Raw genomic sequence first — 27,513 nt, forward strand, 5'->3', positions numbered from 1 at the left:
AACTAATCACCAGACTCACGAATCTCAGAGAAAAGGTAAGCAACTGAGATTCGCTAAGGTACATACTTAATGCATTTCCTAGATCTACTGAGTGGGTATCATTAGTAGATGCTTACTATATTTCTATAGATTTAGATTCTGTTACCTTAGAAGAAATGTTTTCAACATTTGAAGTCCATAAAATGAGATGTGCAGATCCGAAGAAGGAGCCGAAGTACAAGGTTGCCTTTAAGGAAAGGATGGACGAACGAGATTCAGAATCCTCTCTGGATGATAACGAAATGGTAATGATGGTAAGACAATATAAAAAATTATTTAAATCTAGAAAAACTAACCATCTGCAGGGTAGAAAGAAAATAACAATCAGATAATACCACTGCAACGAAGAAGGGCACGTTAAAGACAACTGCCCCAAGTTAAAGATCAAGGATAAGGACAAAGGAAAGAACAAGAAACCTATCTAATCCAACAAGTACAAGACGCTAAAGGCGACGTGGGACGAAACTTCGCTCGAATCATAAGTTGAAGCTGTTGTCGAACTTGCATTAATGGCAAGTCATCAAGACGACGAAAACGAAGCAAGCTCGTCCGAAATGAGCATCGATGAAGGGGGAGCGATATCGGAAGAAAGCAGCAGTTCACAGGGAGCTACTGATAACAAGATCGACAAGGTAAGTCAAATACGATCTCTTCCTCCCGATAAGTTGTTTAAATTTGTTAAGTTATTATCTAAAGACGGTTGTAAATTAGAAAAAGAAAATAAAGTATTAAAATTAATTCTAGCCAAATCTTGCCTATTAGAAGATTTTGAAAAATTAAAATTGGAAAATAATGAATTGAAAATACAAGTAGAAAACTTGAGAAATCGTGTATATTTAAATATTAAAAATCAAAATATTAGGAAATATAATAATTTGAACTGATATTTTAATTACCACAAGGGACAAATTAGGAAAATTTCTCAAAAATATATTTCTAAAAGATTTTTAATTAACCTAGTTGACTGGAACCTATATTGGGTTTCAAAGTCTTGTCTAAATTGAACTTTAATTAGAGTTAGGGCTTTCAGTGAGAAAATTAAATGTTTGAATTTCCACTATAACAAAAATTGCAAACGACAACAGATATTTTCCATTGTCATAGGGTCAAAAAATCATTGTAACTGACTGTGTTGTAAAAGGCATTGCCCTACGACAACGGTTTTGAATTCGTTGTCTTTGTAGACATTCAACAACGATTTTTATCTGTTATTGTTTATATGCTCAAAAAATATTTACCCTATACGACAACATTTTAAAACCGTTGTGATAGATAATTTCGATAACAGATATAAACCGTTGTGGTAGACCCTTTTTACAACAGATATAAATCGTCGTGGTAGATAATATTTACTGTTTTGTATTTTACAACAGTTATAAACTGTTGTAGTATATAATTTTTAATATGTTTTTACAACGGATAAAACCATTGTCTTTAATTACTTTTCACAAAAAAATACCGTTGTGGTTTATATATTTTTTACAATGTTTCTAACTGTTGTCTTTAATGTTCATGTTTGTAATATGATAATACCAAATAATCAACACAAAACTAAATATTTATTACATTAAATCCAAAATAAAAGTCCATAAATCATCTTGTAGCCACACATATTACAAAATATACAAAATGAGGTGTACTCATCAAATTAACAAAAGTATCAAACCATAAATCACATGTTTTCCAGTACTGTTCTCCATATGGCTTTTACACATTAGCAAGACAATCTACATGCAACCTAACAAAGCTCACTCCTTGCATCAAAAATCTCAAGTCTCACGAATTGGCCGAGTTACGTACCTAGCTGCAAGAGAAAAATTAAAGAAAACTTATCAATTCCAGATTTAGATTTATTCATATAAATCTACATAAAATACAAGCAATATAACCAACTTATAGTCTAAGAAATAAAACTTATGCAATACAAGCAATTCCACGATTTCGCGTAACTCTAATATAAAGCAATTCCATGACAACACTCAATTCCAGAATTCCAAACTTTTGATTTAGATTTATTCATATAAATCTACATAAAATACAAGCAATATAACCAACTTATAGTCTCAGAATTTAACTTATGCAATACAAGCAATTCCAGGATTTTGCATAGCTCTAATATAAAGCAATTCCATGACAACACTCAATTCCAGAATTCCAGATTTAGATTTATTCATATAAATCTACATAAAATACAAGCAATATAACCAATTTATAGTCTCAAAAATAAAACTTATGCAATACAAGCAATTTAACCAACTTAGAGTTGTCTTGGTAACTTCCATAATAAGATAATCACTATACGTCTCTGATATATGCTTTGTTCCTGGAAAAATATCTTTATATACAAAACATGCTCATAATTCCAGTCAACATGCTACAGACTCCATCTACTAACTCAGTCGAATTTAATCACTATACGACGAGATTAATTATTTTCCGAAGGCAAAGTTTAATAGACAAAACAAAAACAAAATTATAAGGACACCACAACAATACCTATAACTAAATTCACAAAATGTTCAATCAACAAGATAACACATGGATGTATATTAGGTATTGACATATCAAAGCAAAAGACGAGAACTAAGAGAGGCAATAAATTATTGGGCAAAGGAGGTATTGGGCAAAGGAGTCAGCTAGTAGTGAACAAAAAAATTTATTTGCAATAAGGAATCAAAATCAATGAGTCATGGAGTCACAAACAAACTATTTCAAATTGATACACACTTCGCCACGCAATGATACTTGGACTGAGCCTTCTTGCCTTAAAAAAAACACTTGGATTCCAACTAAAACCTGACATCCCTATCAATCACCTTTAAACCTTTTCTAGAAAGTGACATAAGAAACTACCATGTGCACTGCATTTATACTTCAACAATGAGGGAGTTAGGTTCAATGGTCTAAAACTAGGAACTAATGTAATAATAACTAGTAGTAGATCCAAGAACTAAAGAAAAGCAGAATTCAGAACTGATTTTAAAATGAGAGAAGGATAAAAAGAAAATCATCAACCATAGAATTTACTAAATGATTCAGAAGTATCTCAAACGAAGTTCAGCCATCTTTTGAAGTTTAGTAATTTATACCTAGTAATGAATATAGTCTAGTACGTAATTCGCCCATTCGGAGCGCACTTCATCAATTTCTTAGTTAGAGTAAATTGTTTTCATGAATTGTTAAGAACCCCAGATTATATTAGTAAAAAAATCAGTAATAAAGAAGCAAAATCAAATAAAAGAAATTATTTGAGAAAATTGAGAATATGCGAAATATTACCATTGAGATAAGTGAATCATTCGCGCAGGTAGCATTTCCTTCAATAATTTCTCTCATACATTTCATCACATAAAACCCACATTGTTTCGCATCAGGTTGTCAAGGACCCTATGTTAACAAAAAATTGTCAATGAATAATGCACATTTAAATATTTTTTAATTAATCACAAGTAAACATATGTGTGTATATATAATATACAAACCTTTACAACTTCCCACGTAGGCTTCTTTTTCCCTTTCCTTTCCTTGTTCGAATTGAACAATTTCAAGCTCCTTGTACAACAAGAGTTGACATATGAGTAATAAATTAAATGCTTAATTAAAAAAAATATGTACTCACATATCCATTACATATTTCCAGTCCTCATAATGATTGCGATGATTAAGTGAATCGAACAAATAAACCATCTCCACATAAGGGTCGATGATAGTCTAAATCCAATGACAACTATGCACAAAAGAGATAGTCAATGCATAAATTCAACAAAATTGACAAAAAAAATCTATTAGAAATAAAATTGTAATATTTATTTACCCAACATTGTGTGGTGCAAAAACTAGTTGATTTCTTGCTGCACCACTCAGCCTATCAGCTAAAACACTTGCCTAGCTATTCAAGTATTCAATCTTTTCATTTTTGTCCAGTTTGGATACATATGGCATTACTAGGAGGGTTTGTGGATCCACAAATCTAAACTTATCGACCTTGTTTTCTTTTTTCATCTTTTTGAAGAGAAACCTTCCATTCAAGCAAAATAATATTACTATGTTAAACAAATAAAAGGAAAAAATTCGAGTGCAGCGAAAACTTACCACATGTAAGCAACCAGACAATTAGCAGATATTGGCTCTAACTCATAAAAAGGTGTGATGTCTTCAATGTTCACAAGCAGTTCGTACTCATTGTCAAAGAAATCATGATAAAAAATAATTGATATATTTTTTTTGGGCTGTCCAAAACACGCTTAGAGTAGCAGTACAATAAATGTAATGATCGTGGGACATTTGATGGCAAGACAGGATTACTTCTTGCCATAACACTTTTCTTCCTTTGAGGCTTCTACAAATTGCAAATATAAACATGTTAGTGGAAAGTTCTATCTCTTATGTTCAGCATCCTAGTGGAAAGTTCTATCTCAAAGTACAGATTACATGTGTGTGCTAGCTCTTTAAGTTAAAACGTTAGAACATGAAGTACAAAAGTATTGATAAAAAATGCAGTTTAGAAGAGTTCGACATCATAATATTTCTAGAACAAAGATGGAGCAAGCATGTTCTAATAAATGCCTATCCTTTTACAAGTATTTCCCTTATTGTTCTTTTTCATCCACCTTTTGGGGAGGAAACTGACTTGAGACATGATCATTCATCGTTCGGGATTTTAAGATTTCGACAATAGCAGTTGATGAATTTCATAACTAGCAGTTGATGAATTTCATAATCTAGCAAAATTTCCAACGCCTCTTTTGTTGAAAGTCCAACAAGAGGCAAAGAAAAAGGGAACCGGAAAAGCGTTCTTCAAACAAAAGCAAGATATCTAACGTCACACACACACACACACGAACGCACAAAGTGAAGTCAACAAATGAAGAAATTGTTGGATTTTTCAGGCCACAAAAACCGCTTTTTGCGTTGCGGAAACCCCGAAATTCCCATGCCACGGATCCGTACGAAGAAATAAAATTTCGTAAAAACTATCATGTATGAGTTTTCTAAGCCTAGATCTACTTTAGATCTACAAGATAAGAATTTACCCTTGATGCGAAGCCCTTCGCTAAATCCCGCTCGTCCAAGGTTCGCCGGATCTCGAGAGTATCAAAGTAGATACTCCTCTATGTGTATCCACACAAGCAAGAGATGGAGAAAATCAAACAAAAGGTGTGCTAGCACCTTTGATGGTCACGGCAAGGAGGAAGAGAGGGAGAGAAGAAACCTAGAGAGGAAGAAGAAGAAATGAATGAGAATGAATTCTCACCTTGTGTAACTCACAAGTGGCCGACCACTTTAGGCTTATAAACTCCCATGGAATATCAAGCGTCAAGTCTCTTGATCTCCTCCATGAGGTGGCATTTGGTCAAGTCAAACTTGACCAAATGAAGAAGCCTTGATGATGTGGCATTGGTCAAGTCAAAGTCAAGTCAAAACTTGACTCTTTATCTTCCTACTTAAGTCAAGTCAAACTTGACCACTTCTCTCCCTTGGTTGATCTAATCTAACCATTGGTTCAAGTTAATTTTAATTTAATGAATCTCTATTCATTGAATTAAATTAATTAAATGAGTCTAAGTCCAAATTAGACTCACTTAACACATGAACCAAATTGAGTCCAACTCAATTAGCTTAATTTGGTTTACTCTTAATCCAATTTGGTTCATCACATGAACCTAATCCTTTAGGTTCATCAAATGAACCTAATCTCCATCTAATTGCCCTTTGTGTGTGACCCAATAGGTTCTTATAACGTTGGCAATGCTCCTAAATCCATTTAGAAGCATAAGTAATGAGCGGTATCTAACAACACATCATTACTACGCAAGTTATAAGAATGTTGAGATCCAACATCACCTTGTGACTACTAATTGTGACTTCTCACAATATATGACAAGTGTCCTTCTATCCTTGACATCTAGATTGATCAATGTGAGGCATAGACCGTGTCATCCTCTAATCAATCTAAATCTTGAATCTCAAGTAGACTCACTCAATCAAATGAGCTCAACATCTCATATTGACTTATTTGGGCATGACCATGCACTTCGTGGTCTCACTCTATCAAGAATATCGATGTCACTCCTATTATATAGGAGGGATAGATCCCATCTACATCACTCACATCCCTCCGCATAATTTGTTACATACCCAGTAATCGTCTTTATAGTCCACCCGGTTACGGGTGACGTTTGACGAAGCCAAAGTATGTAACTCCTTATGTAGGGAACCATGGTGACTTCAGGTCCAAGGACTAATAGTCATACTAATAGTCACATGAGAAAGTATATGACACTCATATAACGATCCATGATACTTTCTCATGGCGGGTCATTCAGTATACATTCTCCAATGCATACCCATGTGTCAACTTGATATCTCTATATCCATGACTTGTGAGATCAAGTCATCGAGTTGACCTACATGCTAGTCTCGTCTCATTAACATTGTCCCTGAATGTTAATACTTGACTAGGAATGATTAAGAGTAGTGTTCCCTATATCATCTCACTATCGATTCAACCAATCGATTGATATAGGTAAGAACCTTCTACTCAAGGACGCTATTATACTTACTTATTTGACATCAATACAAGTAAGTATAATAACCAAAAACAATTATCTTTATTTATATACAAGAATATGATACAACGAGTCCATACAACAATTATCAAATGATTGACTCTAGGGCTCTAACTAATAGAAATAACTTACCATAATTGCCCTGATTCTTTACGGCGACATCGCCGCCCTTCTACCTCCAATCGATGGAATCGAGCAGATCATCCCCTTCTCTCAGCCGATGCCTGTTGCTGAACTTCTGGGAAGTGGATCTCCTCAGCCGGGAGAAGTCCTTGAGGAACATGGCCTGGTACTCCTCGTTGGTGAGGTCAGCGAACTGGTTCATCGCAAGGCGAAAGGTGTGCTCCCCATGGTTGGCCGTTGTATTGTGCTCATCCACGAACCGGAGGTTCTCCTTGAAGACCTCGAACCGGTATTCATCCAGATCTAGGGATTTTTGGGAGTGGCGATGCTTGGCCCTCCACTCTAGGTAAAGCATTCTCACCTCCTCATCGCTGCGGCCGGGGACGACCCTAGATTGCCTGGAGAGGGTGAGGACATTCAGATAGGGAACGACGGAGACGGTAGCAAGGGCGGATGACGAGAAGAGAAGGAGAGAAATGGCGACGACGCAAGCCATGAGCTACAAGAGAAGAGCGATGTTTGATGGAAAGGTTTCCTTTATATAGAAAAGAAGATAGTGAGGAAGATCCAGCGGAGGCGGACGGTCGGTTGAAAGGATGGCGTGAAGAGATTGTATGAGGAGAGGGAAAGAAATATGGCTAGGATTCGAGAATGTGAAGGGGAAAACACGGCACCGAAAAGATATTCAGGGAGGGAAAGCAAAACTGCGCGCGAGGGGAAAAAAAGACCAAAGTCAAATTACAACGGTTTTATCTAAACTGTTGTCGTAACCCCTAAAAATGCGCTTAAAGACAACGGTTTAAAAACCTGTTGTAAAAAGTGTTGTTAATTTTAAAGAAGTTGCTCAATGACAACAGTTTTCACAAAACCATTGTCTTTTATATTTAATGGGGAGTTCAACGACAACGGTTTTGTCAAAAACTGTTGTCTTTGATCAAATTCGCAATGATTTCTCTTAAAACCGTTGTCTTTGGGGTGTTGTCTTTTAACATTTTTATGTTGTAGTGTTCCTTAAGAGACTTTGTCTAGAAAGTGGTTGTTGCTCCAATAACCAAGAAGGCCTAGTGTCTCGCCACAGCCTGGAAGCCAATTAATGAAATAAAATATTTAATTTACTAACTGATAAAACATTTAATTGTAATTAAATAATACTTTAAATAGTTACTCAAATTTTTTCGGTGTTTTTAACTTAGAATTTTTTTAAAAGACTTAAAATTTTTTTTGGAAGTATCAACTTTACTTTACCAATATTATTTCTACAAAATTAGTTTTTGCAAATTTGTTTAACTTAGGAAATTATTGATGTCAAAAATATTTTTTTTACTTAGAAATTTTTCTAAAATTATTTCATTTTTTTTTAAGTGCCATCAAAATTATTTTGAAATTTTCAAAAACATGATAAGTTTTTCAAAATGTTGAAAATAAGATTTTTTTTTTTTTAACTAAAAACTTTTCTATTTTTTGAAAAATTTACCCTTAGATTTCTTTTGGTACTCTATTTTTTATGTGATCAAAGGGGGAGAAAGGAAGATTAAGTCTAGTGGGAGGTATTTTAACCTTTTCCAATTTTTTGCACTTTTAGCTCTGTTACTTTATGTTAGTTTACCCTAACTTAATTTGGGTTGCTCATATCAAAAATGGGAGATTGTTGGTACTCCAAGGTTATTTTGATGTGGTCAAACAAGTTAGGTTAGGTCATGTTGTGTTTAATCCTGTGTCTAAGTGTGCAGAAACTTAGGAGCACAAGATATCGAGCAAAAGACGCAGCTAGCGAGAAGGATGACACGGGGAGAGAGCCGACGAGCTCGGTGCATCTAAGGAACGAGATGTTGCGAAAGAGTACGCGGGCAGACGAGAAGGAGGCGTGCGACATTTCTGAGGGATGAGAAGCCAGGAGCGAAGCTTGCTCGAGAAGGCCAGAAGTTGTGTAGGTGCAGCGGAGACCGACAAGAGGGGGGTGAATTGCTGAAAACAAAAATAAAATATACCCTCCTCATACTTTCAACTCAATTAGTGCAATAGTGATAAAATAGTAAAGCAATAAAAACTAAATACAGAAAAACAAAGAAGACCGGGATTTAACCTGGTTACAACAAAGGAGGTTGTTAATCCAGGACAGTAGAAAAAGCGCAGTAAGAAAGATCTCCTTCTCTGAAGGCGGAGAAGTCTTTTACACTTTGGAAGCTCACTAGTTGCTTAGGAATTGCTTACAAATTGATTGCTTGAGTTGTTGTTTAATTCCTAGCTCCAGAGGCCTTTAAATAGCCTCTGGAAATTCTATCCCGAGGGTCGAAGGCGCCTCCAACAAGGTCCAAGGCCTCCAGCTCGGTGAGTGGATAGAATTCTATCCGGTGCTCGAACGGTCATTCTGACCTGGCTCAAGGCGCCTTCAACAAGCAATGAAGGCGCCTTCAATGTTCAAGGCGCTTTCAATGCTTGTTTAAGGCGCCTTCAAGCTACAGTAACTTCTGCTATAGTAATTTCCAGCCTCTTTTGACTCCTCTTCTTCTTCGCTTTGGCTTCCGAAGCTCCGTTCTTTTGGGTGATTGTGGCCAACCTGAATAGGGCTCACCCGAACCCAATTCCCGACCTTCTCTTCGAGCAGGCTTCCATCCGGCTTCTCGTCCCTCGAACGCTATGCACGTTCTTCTCGCTCCACCGGAGTACTCTTCTGCAGCTCTCTCGTCCTTCGGACACACTGAGCCCGTCGGCTCTCTCCCCGTGCCGTCCTTCTCGCTAGCTGCGTCTTTCGCTCGATTTCCTGTGCTCCTAAGCTCCTGCACACTCAGACACAGGGATTAAACACAACGCAGGACCTAACCAACTTGGTTGATCACATCAAAACTACCACGGGGTCTAACAATCTCTCCCTTTTTGATGTGCATCAACCCAAGTTCAAGTTAGGGCTAAAATAGACATATATAGTAATTTTAAAGAAAATTACTAAACTAACATATAAAGCATAAAATTTGCAATAAATAAAATTGCAACACAATTTAGAAAAATATTAAAAATTTTAATTTTCCTAATTCTCCCTAAACTTGTACTTCTCTCTTAAAATATATTAAAAAAGTTTAATTTTCTTAATTCCCCCTAAACTTGTACTTCTCTCTCTCCCCATTTGATCACAGCAAAAATGGGGTACTAATAAGAGAATATTAAGCAAAAAAAAAAAATTTTGAGCAAAAACGAATTTTAAGAAAACATTTCTAAGTTAAACTGATTTTTTTTAAAAAAATAAAATTCTAAGCAACAATGAATTTTTAGACTTAAAAAAAAAAATCTAAGTTAAACTGAATTTTAAAAAAAACTTTCTAAAAAAAATAATCCTAAGTAAACTTTTTGACTGTTCCTAACAAGAAATTTCTAAGTCAGATGAAGTTATTTGGAATTTCTCCAGAGAAAAAAAAATTCTAAGTTAGAAAAGTTTCTAGAAAAAAAAATGTTAGATAAACTTTCAAAGCATTATTTTATTTTTGTTTTTAATGCTTTTTCAGAAAGTTAATTAAACATTTTCTTTCAATATTTTAGCTTCCAGGTCGTGGCGAGTCACTAGACCTTCTTGGTTATTGGAGCAATAACCACTTCCTTAAACAAAACTTCCATAAAGAATTTCAATGTTTAATTTTCTTACTGTAAGCTTTTAACTTAAAAGAGAAATTTAAACTACCAGAGATTTTGGAACCCAATAAAGGTTCCTTCCTACAGGATTATTCAAAAATTTAGGGGGTACATAGTTTCTTGGTACTTTTCTAAGTTGACCCTGATGATTTCTAATGTACCAATTTAATTTACCATAAATTCTAATTTTTGAATTTTGAAACTTCTTTAAGCATGTAGAATTTTTCAATTTTTCAATATCATTTTTTAATTTTGTGTTTTCTAATTTCAAATTTTCATTTTCCTTTTCAAATTTGTCTAACTCTTTAGAAAGTGCTTTTATAAATTTAAAGGACTGAGTCAGGGTTAGATTGCGTACCTTACTTACCTGATTTGGTGACGCTCCCCCTTCATCGTCGCTTTCTTCTTCCGAGGTTCCTCCCCCTTCATCTATGCTCATTTCTGAGCTTGACTCTTCTTCCAGCTGATGGTTCGGCATTAGCGCTAACCCCGAGAATTCTTCGATGTCTGACTCGGAGGATGATGAATCTGACCAAGTGGCCTTCAGGTTCTTGTGCTTGGAGGATTCTGGTTTCTTGCTTTTTGACTTTTCCCGTTCTTTCTCCTTTCTCTTTAATTTTGGGCAGTCATCCTTGATGTGCCCTTCTTCGTTGCAGTTGTAGCAGCGAACCGTCCTTTTTCTTTGTTGATGCCTCTTTTTCTGCGGTCTAAATTTGTTAGAATTAAAAAACTTATTGAACCGTCTTACCAGTAGTGCTGCTTCGGATTCGTCGACCGAGGCTTCGGAGTCAGAACTATTCATTTTTGCCTTTAAGGCAATGTTCTGACTGGTCTTCTCTACTCCACTGGGCTCTGAAACTCGAGATTCGTGAAGTTCAAAAGTAGAAAATAATTGTTCTAAAGTACTTACCTTGAGGTCCTTAGAGATGTAGTACGCATCTACTAAGGAGGCCCACTCTGGAGTTCTCGGAAAGGCATTGAGCGCGTATCGGATAGAATCCCGATTGGTTACCTCTTCTCCAAGGTTCGTTAGTTGCGTTATCAGCTCCTTGATTCTCGCTTGGAGTTGCGCTACCTTCTCGCCTTGGTTCATCCGGAGGTTCGTCAACTGGTTCCGGAGGATGTCGCGCTTCGCTAGCTTCGCTTCGGAGGTACCTTCGTGAAGCTCCAGGAATTTTTCCCAGAGATCTTTCGCGGAGTCGTAGCTTCCGATCCGATTTACCTCTTACGACGGCAGAACGCTGAGTAGGTGGAACTCAGCCTTTCCGTTAGCGACGAAATCTGCTTGCTCCTTTTTCTTCCAGGTATTTTCCTCCTTATCTTTCGGAACTGCATAGCCATATTTCATTATTAAAAGAATGTCAAATTCGGTTTTAAAAAATACCTCCATTTTGCGCTTCTATGTGGCGAAGTCTCCGTCGAACTTCGGGGGATGGATGTTCGCTCCGGCCATCGTCTTGATCGTAGTGCTTCAGTTGGCGGTTAGTCCTTCTGAGGCGATCAGGCTCTGATACCAATTGTAAGTGCAGCGGAGACCGGCAAGAGGGAGGTGAATTGCTGAAAACAAAAATAAAATATACCCTCCTCGTACTTTCAACTCAATTAGTGCAATAGTAATAAAATAGTAAAGCAATAAAAACTAAATACAAAAAAAAACAGAAAAGACCGGGATTTAACCTGGTTATAACCAAGGAGGTTGTTAATCCAGGACAGTAGAAAAAGCGCAGTAAGAAAGATCTCCTTCTCTGAAGGCGGAGAAGTCTTTTACACTTTGGAAGCTCACTAGTTGCTTAGGAATTGCTTACAAATTGATTGCTTGAGTTGTTGTTTAATTCCTAGCTCCAGGGGCCTTTAAATAGTCTCTGGAAATTCTATCCCGAGGGTCCAAGGCACCTTCCACAAGGTCCAAGACGCCTCCAGCTCGGTGAGTGGATAGAATTCTATCCGGTGCTCGAATGGTCATTCTGACCTGGCTCAAGGTGCCTTCAACAAGCAATGAAGGCGCCTTCAATGTTCAAGGCGCCTTCAATGCTTGTTTAAGGCGCCTTCAAGCTACAGTAACTTCTGCTACAGTAACTTCCTGCTACAGTAATTTTCATCCTCTTTTGACTCCTTTTCTTCTTCGCTTTGGCTTCCGAAGCTCCGTTCTTTTGGATGATTGCGGCCAACAAGAATAGGGCTCACCCGAACCCAATTCTCGGCCTTCTCTTCGAGCAGGCTTCCGTCCGGCTTCTCGTCCCTCGAACGCCGTGCACGTTTTTCTCGCTCCACCGGAGTACTCTTCCGCAGCTCTCTCGTCCTTCGGACGCACTGAGCCCGTCGGCTCTCTCCCCGTGCCGTCCTTCTCGCTAGCTGAGTCTTCCGCTCGATTTCCTGTGCTCCTAAGCTCCTGCACACTCAGACACAGGGATTAAACACAACGCAGGACCTAACCAACTTGGTTGATCACATCAAAACTACCACGGGATCTAACAAGTTGGGTTCGGATGATCCCTATTCCGAATGGTTGAGATTACCCAACCAAGAGGAACCGGAGCGGAAGACTCGAACCAAGGCGAGCGAAATGAGATCGGAAGGCCTGGATTGAAAAGTCAACTTGGTTGACTTTCTTAGTTCGGGCGCTCGGAACCCTTCTAGGCATCGGAAATCAAATTTTATACGGATCGCATTTGACCATGATCTGTTCGAAGGGGATAAAATTTCATCCCCCTCCAGACACCTGAAACCCTTCCAGGCACCCCAAGCAATACTATATAAGTAGTCTTGCTCCCAAAGCTAAAAAACAACGTGAAATACAAAGAAACAACACTTGTGCGCTTTATTTTTTGTTTAGCTTATTTTCTGTGCGTTCATTACTATAAGAGGCTTCTCCACCTGAAAGAGATTCTTATTGCGATTCAACTTCCTTGGATTAACAACCTCCCCAATTGTAACCAAGTAAATCTGTGAGCCTCGTCTTTTTAGTTTATCTCTTATGTTGTTTATGCAAGTGTTCATTTTATTTAAGTTATAAGTCTAAGGAAGGTATATTTGTTTGTTTTTGTGCATGGGCTATTCACCCCCCTCCCCCCCTCTCTAGCCGAGCGCCAAGGGTCCCAACAGAAATCACCCAAGTGAACGAAGCGAGCTGGAGCAGAAGGCCGGACAAAAAGTCAAGTCAGAGTTGACTCTTGTTCGAGCGCCCAAAGCTATTTCGGGCGCCCAAACCACCTTGGTGATGAATGGGTGCCTTGACGCATTGACGCTACGTATTAGCGTCCGCAACAGTCCGGGTGCTTAGAGCAGGTCCAGGTGCCCGGAGCGGGTTCGAGCGCCCGAAGAAGGATAAAACTTTATTGTTTGTCCATTGCGTAGCCATTTGTAAGAAGATGAGATTTACCACGCTGGGGGCACCCAGACCGTGCCACGTCAGTTTCGACCAATAGGCTATAAATAGAGCCTTGATCTTCTCCATTTTAAACAACACACTTTGTATTTCGAATCTCTTTATGTTTTTCACTTCCAAGCTTTCTTTCCGTGTACGAGGCTTCTTCACCTCTGACGTTTTGTTCGAGAATGAGATCTTTATAGTGAGCTTATTTTCCTTAGAGTAACAATCCTCTGATTGTCAACCAAGTAAATTGTTTGTCTCATACTCCTCTTAATTTTATTATTATTTCTTTAAGTATGTAATTGTCTGAAAGCCCGATAGATTGAGAAATGTATTCATTATTTTATTGTGCAGGGTAATTCACCCTCTCTTGTCGGTCACAAGAGACCTGCACTTAAGACTTATTGGAGTAGAATATTGTTAAACTCACATATACCCTGGCTATCCCAACTGAAAATGAATCATGGTTTGAATTTCATAATTTGAATTTTTCGTCAGATACTTCAAAAATCAATATATACCAATGTCACCTATTATTAATAGGGAAAATTATATATCTGTATCTTGTAAATATATCTTTATTTAGATCCTGCAGTCTTCCCCTGGTGGTAGATGTCAACCTGACAAAAAAATATTCGTAATCCATGTTCTGTAACTACCTATATTTGCCATTTACCTCCAAATGCAGCAACTTTTCTTGCTAAGTATTTAAAATACGAGTATAAATGTTATCTTAATCCATCTTAATCTAATAAGAAGTACAATTAAATATCAATTGTGCTATGAACTTGCACAGTAATGTCCATACAGTATATCTCAAATTGATAAATCGGACTTTGTTTTTTCATAATCCTCATGTAAACATTTATGATTTGACTATCAACATGCTTACCAAATAAAAAAAGACAAAATACAGGTCTAGTCAAGCTTAGGAAGTCATCCTGCCAAATGACAACACTAGATGGAGAGAAAAATTATTTCCATTACAAATACTGAGAAAGAAGTGTTAAGACAAAATTTAACATATTCAAATTAAACTTACTCCAAATCATCCTTAGACAGAAATTCTATTAACACCATTCTCTCTTCTTCTGATCCTTCTTCATGGCTAGAGAATCACCTCTCTCTTTATATGCATCAATTTTATTCTTAGCAGGAATTTTGTCATCCTTCTCAACATCTACGATGGATTTTATTTATGTGGCAACATATTTAGTAATATAAGTTAAAATCCATATATGTTTAGTAATGATATATAATAATACATAGAAACTATTAGACTTCAAAATAACTATTCTAGGTTATGCTCCATCTACCTATTTTATTTTCTTCCTCCTACGTTTTGGTGTTGAGCTAGGGGGAGTCACAAACATTGACACCCTTTGCTACACGATTAGCTATATTCCTTATAGTATCTACAATAGAAGATTAAAAATGACTGATCTTCTCTGTTTTTGAAGTAGCAACGTTACTACCAGGAACATACTCTTCACTTGAACCACTATTCTTTTCTACTTCCAATCCATCACCATCAGATTTTGTCAATCCAGTGTTTTCTTTATTCAATTGAGAAATAATATCTTTTACCATCAAATCAATATTATCATCCAAGTTAGGAGTTAGATCTTCATTTACTTCCACATTTAACTCAAATAACCGGACAAGTTCAATCTCACCACTGACTTCGACTTCAACATTCTTATTCTCTTCAAAATTAAAATTTTCTTTCTCATCACCTATTTTTTCACTAACTGGTTCTGCCTCCACATCATTATTACTCTTTGATATCTCACACAATACTTTACTATCAAAATAAGAGCAATGTCGTCAAAAATATCTTATCATCATTATTTAACATAAATAATTTTATTATTTCTATATTTACTAAAGAACTTCCTTATTTGTCGCTTAACATAATCTCTTCATCCGGAAATGATATTATATTCAACACCTTTTCTTAATTATAAACAAAACATCATTTCTACAATCATATTTAGAAAAATATATACTAAAAACATAGCAATTTACCCCTGCTGAAATCAATGCTGGTAAATAATCTCTCGACAGCATCACGTTGGATGGAAATCTTACTCCTTTCACAATGAAACAACCAGGAAAATACTATAAAGACCCTGCATGTCCAAATGAAGGTATTATTTCATATAACCAAGCACGAATACACAAAGATATTATTACAATAATATGAAATATATCACAATCGCATTTCAAAAATTAAAAACTCACCATTAGGCCAACAATATAATCATTTATATACTTTTTGCTTCCTTCCAGCCTATTGCCATTACTAGCGGTATATAAAATAAGTTGGCGACACACAAATCTGTATGCTGCGTCTCCTTATGAGTAATTAAAGAACCTCGATAGGTTATTAATGTAGGACATAATAAATCGAGGAGTGGAATAGTTACCAATAGGAAAAATAACATAATTTAATAGAAGACAAATAAACAGCCTAACAAAATCATCCACTTCAGAATCCTTCTCTGATCCAGTTAATACAAGCGTTTTATCATGAATTGTAGTCCTATTTACGTTACCGACTTTTCCTCCAAATAACCGAGCCATAAATTTGGACTCCATGCTGACATCTAAATCAATAGGTTGTCCCACATGGGCTAAATCAAGGATGATGCAAAACTAGGTCGATGTGAATGGAACTACAATGTTGCACCAAACAAGAATGAACACAAAGTGTAACGCCCCAAATTTCCTCAATCAGAGTCCTAAAAGTAATTTAAAAATACTATAGAAATATTCTAGGGATTTTTAGAAATTTTTAGAGTATTTTTATGTAATTTTTGGAGGTCGTTTGGTATTTTTACTAAACGAAGGAAGTTTCGACAAAAAATGTCCAAGCCGAGAATTGAACCCACGACCTTTGACTCGGTCAAAACCCGACTTACCAGATGGGCAAACGGATTTTTCTATTTAGAAAAGGTAGCGAATTTATTTAAGATAGTTAACATAATATTGGATTATAAAAGGGATAAGTTGATCTTGGATTTGTTTGTTTAGAAAAAATAGCGAATTTATTTAAGATAGTTAACAGAATATTGTAAAAGGGATAAGTTGATGTTGGATTTGTTTGTTTAGAAAAAGTAGCGAATTTATTTAAGATAATTAACAGAATATTGGATTATAAAAGGGATAAGTTGATGTTGGATTTGTCTGTTTAGAAAAGATAGCGAATTTATTTAAGGAGTTAACAGAAATATTAAGTTATAAAAAGGGATAAGTTGATGCTCTGTTTTCCCGTGACTTCTCTTCTGCGTACGATGGCGGAGCTCGGGCAGAAAACGAAAGGGAGTTAGGGCATCATCTCCGGCGGCTGGCCAAGGTCCTAGAAGCCCTTTTTGTTCGGTTGTGAGTCCAAGAAACAAGGTAAGTGCTTCTCACCTGCAGTAGGAGTGGTTTCGGACCTTTGTTCTTCTTGAATTCGAAGCATGATGAGCGCTTATAGTGCAGATTTTTAAGCTCATATGTAGATTTTTATGTAAGCTTATAGAGCAGATTTTAATTAAGCTTATAGAGCAGATTTTAATTAAGCTTATAGTGCAGATTTTAATTAAGCCTATAGTGCAGATTTTAATTAAGCTCATAGTGCAGATTTTTATTTAGGCTTATAGTGCAGATTTTAATTAAGCCTATAGTGCAGATTTTTATTTAAGCTTATAGTGTAGATTTTTATTTAAGCTTATAGTGCAGATTTTAATTAAGCCTATAGTGTAGATTTTAATCAAGCTTATAAGTGCAGATTTTTATGTAAGCTTATAATGCAGATTTTAATTAAGCATTGCAGTGTAGATTTTTCATTAAGCATTTCAATTACAAATTTTGAGTTCCCTATCAGTATTTTGAGTTTAAGAAAAGTATAAGAAAGATAAAGAAAAGAAAGAAAAGGGCCAAGGCCTTAAGTAGATCCCAAAGTTAAGACTTTAGGGAATTTGGCACACAAGGTGCTAAAGAAAATGCCGAGGCATTATATATTAGAAGTATTAAAAGATAACAAGTATTTTACTTTTATCAGTGGCACTGTGCTGGACTCTCTGTTGTCCTTGGGTTGGGCTCCCATAGGGTCGCCAAATGGGCCGCCAAATGGGTCGGGTCGTTACAAAAGTAAAAGCACAGTTGCCGGGCCCAAGAGACGTTGATTATTATTTTGAAGTATTATAAGTATAAGTTTTTGAACAAGTAAAACGAGTTTTACATAAACATAAAGTATTAGAGATTAAGTTAGAACAAATGGAATAAGTTTCATATAGTTCTAAAAATCAGTAAGTTTAGTTCTTTATTCTACCATGTTTATCTAGTGGATGAGTAGTTTTCATGTTTACCTATTAGATGAGTAGCATGATTAGCTATTAGAATTACATGAGTAGATTCCTTAGCTTTTCTTTGCTATTAGTTTGACATGAGCAGTTATGTTTATGCTTTATTTCTTTTTAGAGCATATAGTTTCTAGTTCTTTTCGTATACATGCACATTCATGGTTTTGTGAGTTAGATAGCGCTTACTAAGCAATTTTGCTTATAGTTGCATTTTCCTCTTACTGCAGATAAAGGAAAAGAAAAGTTATAGCAAAGGAAGGCGACAAGGAGGTGCAGATGGATGTGTGATGTCTGGACTATAGAAGCCTTGGGACCTAGCATAAGGATTTATTAAGATTGCCATTTATTAAGAATGTATTAGATGAGCCATTTAGTTTTCCGCTGCTAGTTAATTGCATTTTTAGAGAGTTTATGTATTGATCTTTACATGTGAACAACTCTAATTAAGTAAAGTTAGTAGTCCAGTAGCGCTCCGCCCTCGCAGACTAGTAGTGAGGAGGGTGGGGTGTTACACAAAGACTGTTGGAATCTGTTTAATACTAAATCTACTCTAGTACTACTAGTTGGCATCTCAAGAATCTCAAACCCTGGAGCAAGTGGAGTGCTTTTGATCCTCTCTTTTTGCTTATTACCCAAATTGGGTAACACTTCATCCAACACAACTTTTAAATATGTCGGTGAACAATGCAAACATAATTGTTTGCTACTCTGGCTCTTCTCCATAGATTTTCCCTTAACCTCCTTTAATTTTATAGCTCTGGTTTTCTTGTTCATTTCTATATAAAAATAAATTACTTAATAATTCATATCATAAACTATAATCAATGGAAAATATGGACATCAAAGTATTTAAATTAAGTATATTATTCAGTTTATTGATAATCACTAGACAACAACCACATATATATCTCATTCAATCATTCAATTGAATAAGATAAAACACAAACACATTCATAAAACAAGTTACAATTAGAAATCCAGAACTCATTTTTATGCAAACTAACAAAATCAACCACACTCAAACAACAAGAATAATTTATAATTCATACCATAAAGTACAAGTCATGGAAAATATGAGCACCAAAGCACTTGAATTGCGTATATTATTCGGTTTTTTTGCTAATCAATATACAAAAGTAATATATATCTTTCAATTTTTCAATTAACGAAGACAAAACACAAACAAAATCATAAAATTATAATTTGAACATCAAAACTAATTTTATTATAGCTAACAGATTATGCAACATAAAAAATTTAAACTATTTACCCATTTATACCCTAAAGTACAAATACTAAATATTTTGGACATTAAAGCGCTTAAATTGAGTACTTTATTCAGTTTATTGATAATCAATACCCAAAACTAACATATATCTTTTAATTCTTCAATTGAAGAACATAAAACATGAAAACACTAATAAAATTGTAATTCAAACATCAAAACTAATTTTATTCGAGCCAACAGAGTGGACAACACCAATAATTATAACAATTTATCCATTCATACCTTAAAGTACAACCCTACAGATTTTGTGCATCAAAGTACTTAAATTGAGTACATTACTCAGTTTATTGATAATCACAATAAAATTTACACATATCTCACATTCCTTAAATTGAAGAAGAAACAATACAAATTCATTCATAAAATTGCAATACAGACACCTAAATCTAATTTTATTGAACCTCAACCTCACAAAATTGAAAATGCCTATGAATTAAAGCTTTGATATTTCATAGAGAAATAACAAATTAGTCGAAATCTAGGAAACACAAATTTTACTTACCGATGATTCAAGGGTTTAAGATGATTTAGTTGAGTTCTACCACCTTTTTTATTTTTACCTTCAACGTCAATGGAGATGGTTTAGGGATAAAACCGGGGAGTACGTCGCCAATGGTTTGGAGTCACAGAGGCAAAGTGGGTCACCGAGTTTTGGAGTCGCGGAGGCAGAGTCCATCATTGAGGTTTGGAGTTGCGAAGTAACACATCAGACGTTGGGAAAGAAAGGAGCAATTAGACGTTTTAAATCCAAACAAGAATAATATGGTAATTTCATTAGAGTTAAGGAGCTGAAACTAATTTGGTCAGGTATCAAAAATAAATTTATACTTACACGAAGACACTGAATGTAAATGTTTAAGTTTACACAAAGATTTAAAGACAATTTTCTGTTAATATAATCGAAAATGTTATTTGATTTTAAAATTTTTATTTAAAATCGGGAAAACAATTATTACCAATTTAAGTATATCTTCAAGAAAAAGGGTATCACGCATATCTGTGATCCATCGACAGACGACAGCTCGTCCTACTCCTGGGCTTGCTCCGTTGCTCGAAGGGTGGCATTGGGCGCAGCGAAGCATCGGCGCGCTTCAGCCGATCAGCTTCCTCCTCCTCCTTGATCGGCGCGCTTCAGATCCGAGCAAATCGAGATGGCGAGGGCGGGAGGGATGACCAACGCGGTGAACGTAGGGATCGCTGTCCAGGCCGACTGGGAGAACCGCGAATTCATCTCCAATATCTCGCTAAACGTTCGCCGACTCTTTGACTTCCTCCTGCAGTTCGGTCCGTATTCTTCTTCGCCCTCACGTTTTGGTTTGATTCGAACTGATCGGTGAGGCTAGGGGTCTGATTAAGCATGGGATGGTTGTTGTGTAATGATTTGAGGTTTTCCTTGCACCCTTTCTACAGTCCAGGTTCTGTTAGGACGACGACTTTACAGATCTTGGTGTTGGAACACCAGAAATGCGTTCTTCAATTCATCTAGGTCAATTAATTCTTTGTTGGTGATGTAGATTTAGGATCTTAGTCTTTGGTTGTTGTTAACCGAGTGCCAGAAAAGAGAATACTTAAGTTAGAACGTAAAAAATTCAAGCTTCAAATAAGACGAAAGCAGAGGCGGATTTACATGGGGACTTGGGGGGGCCACGGCCCCCCCCAGTCCATGTGTAAATCCTGGATCAACCTTGCTTTTAGCTCTCTTCTAACGAGCAAAATTTGAAGAGACTCAAGCAGAGATATCTCTTCGAAATTGCCGTCCGGAGAAACCAGAAGTTGGTGGATCATGGTGAAGGTTTATCCGAACACTGAAGCATATTGCATAGCCAGTGGCATTGAGGTTGCTAATGACGAGAAAGATAAAAGTAGGGTGCTGATAGTGTGGAGGAAGTCTCTACTCTTCAGTTGCAGACTTGACAGACTCCATATCTTCTAGACTGGAGTGTTCCAAAGAATAAGATACAATGAATATTCAACAAAGGATAAACTAAACCAAAGAAAAACATTGACAGACTCTAGATCTGCTATTACAAAATTCAAGGAATGGAAATAGTGTATATATTGATGATAGGATGCCAAATAGAGGCATTTTGCGATCAACAAAGAGACCCCCTGAAAAACATCGAGCTCTGTTGGTCAACAGTGAAGAATTTATTGGGCTCTACAGGTGAAGTTGAGTAGGTGAAAGCTATATATATTTTTGTTTGATGGCAAATAGAGTAATAGATAAGGAGTACCTGCATATGAAGAATGCCACGAATGTGAGAGGAAAGCAATTCGAATACTCAGACGCTTCAACTTGATGTAGTAATTAGAGTACCTAATCAATTAATAAACCAATATTATGAATAGCAATAATGAAATGCAAAGCAATAGATGCTGAATAGATGTGAATGATCAAAAGGATGGCAAATTGAATTCTACCCTAACAAGTTCGCATGTAGCTCCGATGTGAAACAAGGACCGACAGCTTATTTCAATGTCACAATATTATTTCGAGATATTGATATCAAACTACCAATAGAAAATTTAGGTCACGGAGTTTTCTAAATATGTAATGAATTCTAAATTCTCCCACACAATCGACAATGAATATAGCGACACAAGTTTTGGCCCCCTCAATATTCAAATCCTGGATCCGCCCCTGGACGAAAGTGACCTATAAACCTTCAAACTCTACGTAGCACGAATCGTTGTGATTGAATCGCACTGTCATTATGCATATGAGAATTTGTGTACATAAGCCTATTTGTACTGCTGAAATTATGATCAACTCTGACAGCTCTTTTTCTACTTGCATACCCAAGGATCATACTGAGCTAGAAATCTCAAGTCAAACTTAAGCTTCCCTAGCTCAAGCTAACAAAAAAAATCTCTACACGCATGTGAGATTTTTGTGTACATAAACTAGCGAATTTTCACTGCTGAAATTGTGATCAAGTCTGCAAATCACTATTGGCAGCTCTAGTTCTACTTGCATACCTAAGGATTATCCTGAGCTAGAAACCTGAAGTCAAACTTCAGCTTCCCTAACTCAAGCTCACAAGAGAATCTCTACATGGCTCAACTAATCCTTTTTACACAATCTGTTACAGCATCTTGACATTGCTAAGTAGATTGATGTTATGTTAAAAAGTTGCTATACATAGTCTATTGCCTACCATGACATTGGCGTTCAATTTAGATAATAGTACACAGGAGATCCTAACATAAGGTCTGTTTTGTTGTTGTTGTGCCTTTGTTGTATTAGCACATGCCTGAACCTCAGTTGTACTGGATTATGTATAACAGAGTGCAATCATATTGATTGGAGTATTTATCTTTCAAAAATTTTGGTAGTAACCTTTTGTGTCTTACCATAAATGATTATGTATTTCTTTTCTAGTCTACTATAAAGCATTGCAGTTTACTAAGCAACACAGTGAAATTCTTTCAACTTTTCTATTACTTTACCTCAGATAGTTAGTCTTGGGTTTATTCATAATGTATCACCTCCATATTCTCCTATTGCTAAATTAGTATTCTTATCAACAAGTCAGTATCCCGAGCCATAGTTGATCAATTCTTTACAATATTTGATAAGCGTGTTCAAAATAGTATTTGTATCAGAATCTTAAGCCTATTGCTAAAGCTCACTCGAGAAAGCCATCTGATTGACTTGAGAAGCCTGAACTATTAATTGAGACTCATACATGCCTTGTAAACCCTCTTAATTAGCAACTTCCAACATGGATCTTAATTGAGATGTCACAGAAATTTCCCTCAAGGCTGTTACAGAAATTTCTATAATCTCGATTATTTATCACTTTTGTTTTTAAGTTGTGCATTGTTTATAAAACAATTATCTATTTAGCATGAACTTTGTTTCTTTAGTGGTTTCCTTCAGAAAGAGAATGTATTTTACTTTCTGCATGTTTTCCCTTTTTTAATTCTTCATGTCTAACTCTCAAGTTCCATTGCACATCATGCTAGCTTATATTTCTCTGATGGTAACTGGATACACCTGCCTTCATTTATTTGTTTGGCTTGGGACTTCTGTATACTGTTTTTTCTCTTTTTTTTTCCTAGAGGGTCTAGGAATCTCAGAAGCCAGAAAATAAGATTGGACATTTGCAGCATTATTGACGAGTCCTCTTAATGGTTTTCATTTTTTTTCTTCTTGCAAGTAGATTGGTCTCGATATCTGGTCCTCAAACAAACTTGCATGTTCTGAAATTTCTCATCTTTTATCTAGAAAATCTTGAATTACATGCTAGGTTTCCAGGTTGTAGAATGCTTGCCATTAAGAATAATTAAAATTGGCAGTCACATGGTGGCAGCTTGCCCGTTATTGTGAGGTCTAATGATAATCAGTTTTCATTCTTCAGTAAATATTAGCTGATTTGAGATTCTCTTATTATTATGTTATTAAACGGAATCCATCTTCTTTTAGAAGATAATTGATTGCTTTTTTTATTTGAAAATGTTCCTTTTTAACCAATTTATAAACTCTGAATGGCTATAAACATCAGGCTTTACTGGTTTTGCAAGGAAAACTTACTATTCTGCAATTAGATAATTGATTGTCCTATTGATACATTTTATTCCAACATTTAGGATATCATCAACATTTGTCGCTGCTCATTTTACTATCTTAACTAATTGCTACTTCTTATTGTAGCAAAAGGTCACAGCCCGTCCCTAGGTTATATAAAGGGAGGTAAATCACGGGTCAGCTTATAGTTGACCATCAAGTGGTTAGGGGGTGAGAGGAGTTTTTTCCGAGGATATGTGCTCGTCAAGAATTGATCTCTGTTCCATTATACTAAATCTGCCACCCTCTAGGGTACCCTGTGGAGACAATTGCTACTTCTTATGATCTCACATAAAGTAGACTAGTTGAGTTTCTTCCCCACCTAGTCTATTATTTTGAATTGTCTTTCTTGTCTCAACATTGTTAGTCTTAATTCCTCGACACCAGCTGTATGGAATTTTTTGCAACTTCTTTGTCTGATGGGGCCTTTGTTTCACGGAATTTAATAAGATAAGGAATGGAATAGTTATTCCTAAAGACTAGATAAGCAGTGCTTTAACAATATGAAAGATTTATATATGGTCTGGCTGGATGCGAGCCCGACTTATCCATTTGGCCTAGAAGATTTGTCCTCATCAAAATAACCAAGGAATAAATAAGAAATAGCCATTCCTATGATAGAGCTAGGAATAACTATTTGAGAATCATAATTTCATGACAATTGTTCATAGAAATTCAGAGGAAGTAAAACCTCTGCTCTAAATCTAACGAACCAAACCGACCATAATGCTTGCATATGTGGGTAAGTTGTCATAAACTATACTGAACAGCATGCTCCAGATTTTTTGTCCCTCCTTTATATGTCTATGCATGTGTTTTGGCACTCAAATTCGCCCTTGTTTTCCAGAGGCTACAACAAAGAGCAAATTGGCTGCTTTGAATGAGAAGCTGGATATCTTAGAGCGCAAATTGGAAGTTCTTGAGGTGCAAGTGAGCAGTGCAACTACGAACCCCTCCGTTTTCACCTGAAAACTGTTCTCCAGGTCCATTGTTAGTGGATCACCGATCTCTAAAGTTATGTCACTGTACACAATCTCATGTTTGTCACTTGTACACCATGGCAACCTACGTCTTTGCCACATTTTGGCATATGGAGTATTTTTTTTTTTTTTTTGTTTCCAGTAGACCCCCTTTGTTTCTCTAAAATCATTTTTACCGAAATTTTATGGTTTACATGCCATTAGTTGTTAATCGATCTCACCTAATCGGGTAACTATATTGCTGTATATGTCATTTGATTTTGGTCAGACTTGACTCATTCTGATGTAGTTTAAAAGTTTAGGGTCGTATTATCGATTAAATTTATTTTGTTACTGTTTTTAAGAACAAATAAATAATTTCAAATTTTTATAATGACATTTGTAAAAATAAAATTTGAAATGGTAAATATACAGAATGGTAGATTGATAAAGATATATATACAGGGTAAGCAATCGGTTTTAAACCGATTAAATTAAAATTAAATAAATAAAATATTTTTGGAATTAATCCGATTTTTCTAACAAAAAATTTAACATAAAAGATTTCAAAATTTTTTTTTGGAACTAATTCGATTTTTCTGATAAAAAATTTAACAATCAATGGAAAATCGAAGTGTTGATTTTGAGAAATCAACATCACCCTATGTCCTCCCGGTGCGGTGGTTAAAATATGAAATGTTATCATATAAAATTTTGAGATCAAAATTTATCGTGTCTGAGCATACCTCCTCCTATACCTTGTCATCTACACTAATGGCTAGTAGTCATCTGAAATTTACTTCATTCGTGTTGGCTTAGGGACGGATTGGCGGGGGGCACTGGTATATATCGCCCTCCGGCTATGGTGCAACGACAGGGAATTGCCACCTAAATATTTGTGGTTCGATCTTCAATTATGATGAATTTGTAGAAATTTTTTCTCCAAATAGGGTGCGTAACCAAAGGATATTGGACTTCTTGGCCGCTCGTCGTGAGCACTTCTCGATTTACCCTAGTAGCCGGTGGAAAAATTCTGCAGAGTCGGACCAGTCACCCTAGGACTAGTCAATGAGGCTAACTGGGTTTATCATGAGCATCACTTTGCAGTGCCCCTAGGGCTACGGTGCAATTGTAGGGCATCCAGGTTGTCACCCAAGTACTTATGGTTTGATCCTCAGTTACGACAAATTTGTAGAAATTTTTCCTCTAAATAGAGCGCGCAACCAAAAGATGTTGGGGTTCTGGGAAGGTTTATCACTTTTTTTTATTATTAGCATCACTTTGCGGGTCCCCTCGAGGGTGGTTTGGTGGTTGAGATATGAGGTATTGTCGCATTAGGTCATGAGATCAAAACTCAACACGTCCGAGCATGCTTTCCCCCCTGTCTTGGTCACTGCACTAATGTCTAGCAACTATCCGTGATTTACCTCTTCCGTGTTGACCTGGGGGACAGTTGACGGGGGTGCTTGGACGAGCGAATCACCTTTTGCCACATTAGCATCACTTTGCGATGTCCATTCGGGGCGGTGCAGTGGTTGAGGTATAGGATGTTACCACATTAGGTTATGGGGTTGAAACTCGACATATCCGAACATGCCTTCCTCATATCTTGATCACTGTATTAATGGCTAGTAGTCACCCGTGATTTATTTCCTCTATATTGATTTAGAGACGGATTGGCGGGGGTACTGGGAGCAAGCGAATCACTTTTTTATCACATTAGCATCACTTTGTAGCCCCGCTATGGTGTAACAATAAGGATGTTTAGTTGTCTCCTAGGCACACATGATTCAATTCCGACGTATTTGTAAAGATTTTTCTTCTAAATGAGACTTGTAACTAAGGAATGTTGGATTTTTGGATCGCCCATCACAAGAACTTTCCGATTTATCCTGATGACCGATGAAAAATTTATATGGAACTTATTAGTCACTCCAAATTCAATATTACTTAACTTGATTAATTATTTTTTTATTAGCATCACTTTGCCGTATAATTTTAGTTGAGTTGATAATATTGATTTAATTGAATTAGGACTTTTAAAATTGAAATAGAACGAATTACCTGAAATAATTAATATTTTATTTTAAAAAATTAAACTTTCAAAATAATTGAATTGATTTGGTAAAAATTATTTATTTATTTATTTATTTTCCTTGATAATCTATTTTTAATTATCTCTCTTCTAATCACTTTGTAATTGATTTTGTTTTAATCTTCTCTTTATGCTGCAATACAAGGATTGTCAGAATATTTATAAGAATTTTTCCTCTAAATAAGAGGTATAATCAAAAGATGTTGAGTTTCTGGACTAACCATCACGTGCCCTTCCCGATTTACTCTAGTGGACGGTGGAAAACTTCCGTGGAGCCAGGTCAGTCACCCTACGCTCGACGTTACCCAACCTGGTTAATCATTTTTCGATCACCCCAGACTCAACGTTACCCAACTTCATTAATCATATTTTTTACAATATAAAGTTGTGATACGCTAGATGTCTCTCGTGCGTGCTTAGCATCTGTAAGAGAGAACCTCTCGTCCCTAAATATAATTGTGATTGGATCTGATTTTATGGTAATTAATTATGATCTTTTTATTAGGTTCATCATCTCTTTTAGATTATAG

General features: G+C 36.1%; 1 protein-coding gene and 1 long non-coding RNA gene across 2 annotated transcripts; one reads left to right on the forward strand and one right to left on the reverse strand.

Annotated features, from left to right (window-relative positions):
* The first annotated feature begins 20,347 nt into the window (after window positions 1-20,347).
* Window positions 20,348-25,176, forward strand: LOC122042210 (protein BRICK1). Its single transcript, XM_042602211.1, has 2 exons — window positions 20,348-20,643; window positions 24,777-25,176. Exons 1-2 carry the CDS (start codon window positions 20,511-20,513, stop codon window positions 24,896-24,898), a joined length of 255 nt encoding a protein of 84 aa, XP_042458145.1. The 5' UTR covers window positions 20,348-20,510; the 3' UTR covers window positions 24,899-25,176.
* LOC122042211 lies at window positions 21,262-21,998 on the reverse strand. Its single transcript, XR_006129183.1, has 2 exons — window positions 21,594-21,998; window positions 21,262-21,293 (listed from the first exon to the last, which is right to left on the reverse strand). It is a non-coding gene; the product is annotated as an uncharacterized LOC122042211 (long non-coding RNA).
* Window positions 25,177-27,513: the final 2,337 nt, after the last annotated feature.

This window comes from Zingiber officinale, chromosome 2A, assembly GCF_018446385.1.
Source record: "Zingiber officinale cultivar Zhangliang chromosome 2A, Zo_v1.1, whole genome shotgun sequence".
Classification (NCBI taxonomy): domain Eukaryota; kingdom Viridiplantae; phylum Streptophyta; class Magnoliopsida; order Zingiberales; family Zingiberaceae; genus Zingiber; species Zingiber officinale.